The sequence below is a fragment of the Drosophila suzukii genome (genome assembly GCF_043229965.1).
Source record: "Drosophila suzukii chromosome 2 unlocalized genomic scaffold, CBGP_Dsuzu_IsoJpt1.0 scf_2c, whole genome shotgun sequence".
Classification (NCBI taxonomy): domain Eukaryota; kingdom Metazoa; phylum Arthropoda; class Insecta; order Diptera; family Drosophilidae; genus Drosophila; species Drosophila suzukii.
In genome coordinates, this window is record NW_027255896.1 from 21,791,515 (window position 1) to 21,796,259 (window position 4,745).

General features: G+C 53.4%; 1 protein-coding gene across 1 annotated transcript; it reads left to right on the top strand.

The window, feature by feature from the left end:
- Nucleotides 1-443: 443 nt before the first annotated feature.
- LOC139354344 (putative uncharacterized protein DDB_G0294196) lies at nucleotides 444-1,187 on the top strand. Its single transcript, XM_070998570.1, has one exon. The coding sequence runs from the start codon at nucleotides 444-446 to the stop codon at nucleotides 1,185-1,187; it is 744 nt and encodes a 247-aa protein (XP_070854671.1).
- Nucleotides 1,188-4,745: the final 3,558 nt, after the last annotated feature.

Here is a 4,745-nt window from a genome sequence, read left to right on the forward strand (position 1 = left end):
TAAGAAGGAGAGACCGAAGGAAATAGCGGGATTGAGCAAAGAGGAAGGCTCGGAACCGAGGTGTCGTTGAAGGGAGCCCAGGCTTCAAATAAACAATAAAAATCGAAGCGCGCAAGATGATGGCTGCCCACCATCCGTCCGGAGGATCCAGCCCGGGGAAGGGTGGTCGACTGCCCGGCCTACCCGAACCTCGCGGCGGATCTCCAGGCGGGGCGTTCCCGAGCCGGTCATCAGCTCCGACAGCGACGTCGAGTTGGTGGAAGACCCGCGGGTGAAGCAGCGGCGATGGCGGCTTCGCAAAGCGGTCAACCGGGCCGAGGGCCACATCCCGACTGGCGCGGCGGAGGTCGAGGTAGCCATGCCGAGTCTGTGGCAGCGGCTACGTTGGAATATCGACGGAAGTGCGAGGCTCGACGGCGAGCGAGGAGAGGGGGTTCAAGGAGATGGAGAAATCGCCGGAGTGGCAGGCCCAACTGCGGACGGCCGAGGAGGAGGAGCAGCAGCTGTGGGAAAACCCAGGGTACCCACCCACCTTGAGGTATGCGCCCGAGCCCTGCATCCCGCCGCCAGAAGTGCCAGAAGACTGGGCGTCCTCACCTCCGCGGTGGCTGCCCGAAATCCCACCCACACCGCGGTACGAGGGATCACCGCAGTGGACGCCAGCACGACCACCCACGCCGAGGTTCGAGCAGCCCCCACCGGAGCAGCAACTCGAACGCGAGCAGCCACCACCGCAGCAGCAGATCGAACGCGAGCAGCCACCACCGCAGCAGCAGCCCGAACGCGAGCGACGCCAGCAGCAACAGACCGATCCGCCGCAGCAACAGCCAGGGAACCCGACGGGACAACACATCCGGACGGACATACCGGCGGCCCACATGAGCCACAGTACCCGGACGTTCGTGGCCGAAGGGGTAAGGTGGCGGCAACAGACGGTCGTCTGGACCTGGCCGGAGGGACCCGCAGAGGAGACGGCGGCGACGGAGGACCCCCGAATCTGGGAAGAGAGTGGTCCCCGGGTGAGCCCGCTGGACCCCAGAACCCGCGGCAGACCGGAGCATTGGGCCCCACCCACACCGAGCATCGGACCGACGACGCCAAGGACAGGGCCATGGACGCCAGCGCCAACAGGGAGCGCGACGGTAACCGCGGAGCCAGATGAGCCGCTGGAGCGAGGACGCCCGTAATTGTCGCGGACGGTGTCGGCGCTGGAGGGCCAGCGATGGCGAGAGATCGCGGAGCACGAATGGCCCGAAGGGATCGCTGCCTGGGCGGCAGGCGCAGCGTGCGCGTATGGAGAGAGGGGCGCGCGTTCCGAGTCCGGTTGGGGCTTGCGGGAACGAGAGTGTTCGAGGAGCACCCGAATAAAGTTTAAAAATTAAAGAAACGAAGCAGAGTTTAAAACCGGCAAAGGACGGGAAACGCGGCTGAAACAGGGGCCAGAAGAAAGGGGCATACGTGGCAGCTCCGGCATCCTGAAGTTCACATTGGGTTAATAAAGGAAGCAGCCAAACGAATACCAAAATACTCACCTGCTGCGAAGCAAATGCGAAGTCCTCTCCGCACCCGCTCACGAGTGTTGCCAGCGTGGAGCCAGGCTCAGCCTGCAAAGGACGATTGAAGGGCGAGAGAGAGACGAGAGGCGATAGAGGTCGTATGGAGAGAGAAAGGATGAAATAGAAAGGAGTGAAGAAATGCGAAAACTTACCTATAAAGTTGCAAAATCACCTTGAGCCTGGGAAGGGGGCGCCTCGATGGGCACACGAAAATGGAAATATCGGCAAAGGTGGAAATATCGTAACAAGCAGGGGGCAACTCCGCACCGCCGGTGTTGATAGTCGCAGAAACATCGATCACGCACGTATGGTGTGACCAGGCGGAGGAACCGTGAAAAGGTGTGGGACGCAGCAAGGAGCAGTGAGCTGGGGATCGATAGACCATGAGTATCGATGTCCCAGTGGACCACGGGAAATATCGACGCGGGAGATTTAAAGTTGCTACGAGGAGGATGACCAGCGCTGTAGGAACTCAGTAGAGTTAAGAGCGTCGAGGGAGCATCGGGGGAGCAACGAGGGAGCGCCGCGAGAATCACAAGTACTCGAAGGCTAGGATATGCAAGGAAACGCCGGAGAGTAGGAACAAGTTTTAAATGTTTCCCAAAGTAAGGGGAGAATGTGAGGAGTTGAATAATTCTCCACGAACAGAAGCAGCAGCAGATGGCCGGCCGCCTACCAGATACGCGGCGAATTCGCGTAGTAACGGCGCGGCGAGGAGAGTTTGGAGACTTGGATGGAGAACGAGAGAGTTTGGAGAACAAGGATATGGAGCGAGAGAGTTTGGAGACCAAGGATGAAGAACGAGAGAGTTTGGAGACCAAGGATGGAGATCGAGAGCGAATGGAGACTTCGCGGGCAAGGCAAGAGTGCCGTGTGCAAAAGCGGATAACGGAACTCCACCGGACTTTGGACTCTCCCGTGAACTTTGGATCGGGAGAAGAAGTTCCACATCTCGGAAGTGGAGCGGCACACAGGCGTGCCACAAGCATCACGGGAATCAGCGGGACGGCAGCAGTGGGCGGAGCATCGATTGGAAGCGGTACGTGAAGGACAAGTGGGTCAGCCAGGAGGCACGGACTTTGGACCCGGAGTGGAGAGATCCAGCGGGCCATGCGCAAAAGGGAAATAACGGTTCCCGGAGGCCCTATATAAGGCCGCAGAGCGCTGGCAGCTGGATCACAAGGAGTCTAACCGTCAAGATCAATCATATTAACAAAGTGAACAATCAAAACAGCCAGATAATATGCAAGGGAGCAACAGCAAGTCGAGTCGTCGGAGAAGCAGCGCCGTGGGAGCCTACGAGGAGCAAGATGCTACGTCGAGACGTTCGGGATTGGGATACCAGGTAGCTGAGGTCCAGAGGGCATCACAGGGCTAGGTCATGCCGGTCGGCTTAACCCTATCAACAAACTCCTGGCGTTACGCATGGAGGATAACGAGTATAACAAGCCAAAAGGGAGAGCGTTCGATCGGTACGGTCTCGAGTGGAGTTGTCCAGGAGAGCCACACGGTTTCGACGTCGAGTCAATCAGGACCGTCGGAAGTACCAAAGGTCACAAGCGACGAGTCAAGGCTACCAAGACATTTACGTCAAAAGGGCGTTAAATTTCAGGAGACAGTGTCGAGCGGCAGTTTTATCCAGATGCCTACATCTCGCGCGTTCGCACTGCCGTTCGCTCGCCCTCTCCATCTCTCCCCTAAGTCTGCGCTCTGCTCTGCGCTTAAGTTAAGTTAGGCTTAACGAGTTCTTATTTCCAAGTGAACCAATAAACATCTATGTCGCGTAAAAACCCTAAAGTACCGCCGTGTTTTTTGCGTACCATTCGTTCTTGTCTCTTCAGCTATTTTCAGCGATCAAGCCACCCCGCCCCAACACGTATCCTTCAAAGCCTTCAACCGGCCAGGCTGGAACAAACAAAAGACCGCACATAATGAATTCGCCTCTAGAACCTACAAACCATCAGACGGTAACAAAGAATTGAGTCCATTAAAAGAGGACATCGTGAACTTAAGATCGCAGCTATCTAACAAAATAAAAAAGGTTGAAGATTTTTAGATAGAGGTTATAGATCCCAATATTAAAAGCGACTCGTCGTATGAGATCATTAAATTGGTTAGAGAATATATGGGTGACGAAGAAAAATATGTTAGTTGGAGAGAATCAGCTAAAATAGCTGTGGGGCAACGTGCCAGAGGCAGTGAAAAGTTTTATTCTGCCTTATCAATATTAAGTACTAAAATAACGGGAATGGCAAATAATACCTTAACACATAATGGTACGGTGAAATGGTACGGTGCGCCTCCTACCGGCGGTAGACAGATTTAAGCGTTGTGGGCGTTAGAGTGGGCGTGGCAAATTTTTTTGGAATTAATCGATAGGTATTGACGAGACCAATACATTTCAGTTAAAATTTTGTATCTAGCATGATAAATGTGGGCGCCACAGGTTTGGGCGGTTTGTGGGCGTTGGAGTGGGCGTGGCATGTTCACGTAACAAACTTGAGATGCGTACTAGGCTTCAAATTCTAACACTGGAATCATAATTCTTTATCTTTGATAGTTGCCGAGATATCCGAGTTCATATTTACGATTTTTTGAAATTTGTGGGCGGTTTGTGGGCTTTAAAATGGGCGCGGCAAACTTGTGTCAATCGATAGGTATTGATGAGACTAATACATTTCTGTTAAAATTCTTGCTATAGCATCAAAACTATAGGAGCCACACTTTTGGGCGGCTTGTGGCCGTTAGAGTGGGCGTGGCACACTTCTGAAATAAACTTGCACTGCGCAGGAATCTCAGGAGTCTGCATGCCTAATCCCAGTATTGTAGCTCTTATAGTTTCCGAGATCTCAGCGTTCATACGGACAGACGGACATGGCTAGATCAAATCGGCTAGTGATCCTGATCAAGAATATATGTACTTTATGGGGTCGGAAACGCTTCTTTCTGCCTGTTACATACTTTCCGACGAATCTAGTATACACTTTTACTATCTATGAATCAATAAAACCCCTATGACTTATGGTAGGAATAAACCAATAACAGCAAATATGAAGGAAAAGCATAGAAAGACAGCTCTCAGAGATTTCCTTACCGGCCTTAACGGCCAAATTTCGGACACAGTTTTCTCAATGAATCCTCCATACCTACCAATGCAATGGTAATAGTTCAATAGGGCTAATTTTACAA

Excerpts from the sequence above, each read along its gene's own strand:
- LOC139354344 (XM_070998570.1), top strand. The coding sequence starts at position 444 with ATGGAGAAATCGCCGGAGTGGCAGGCCCAACTGCGGACGGCCGAGGAG.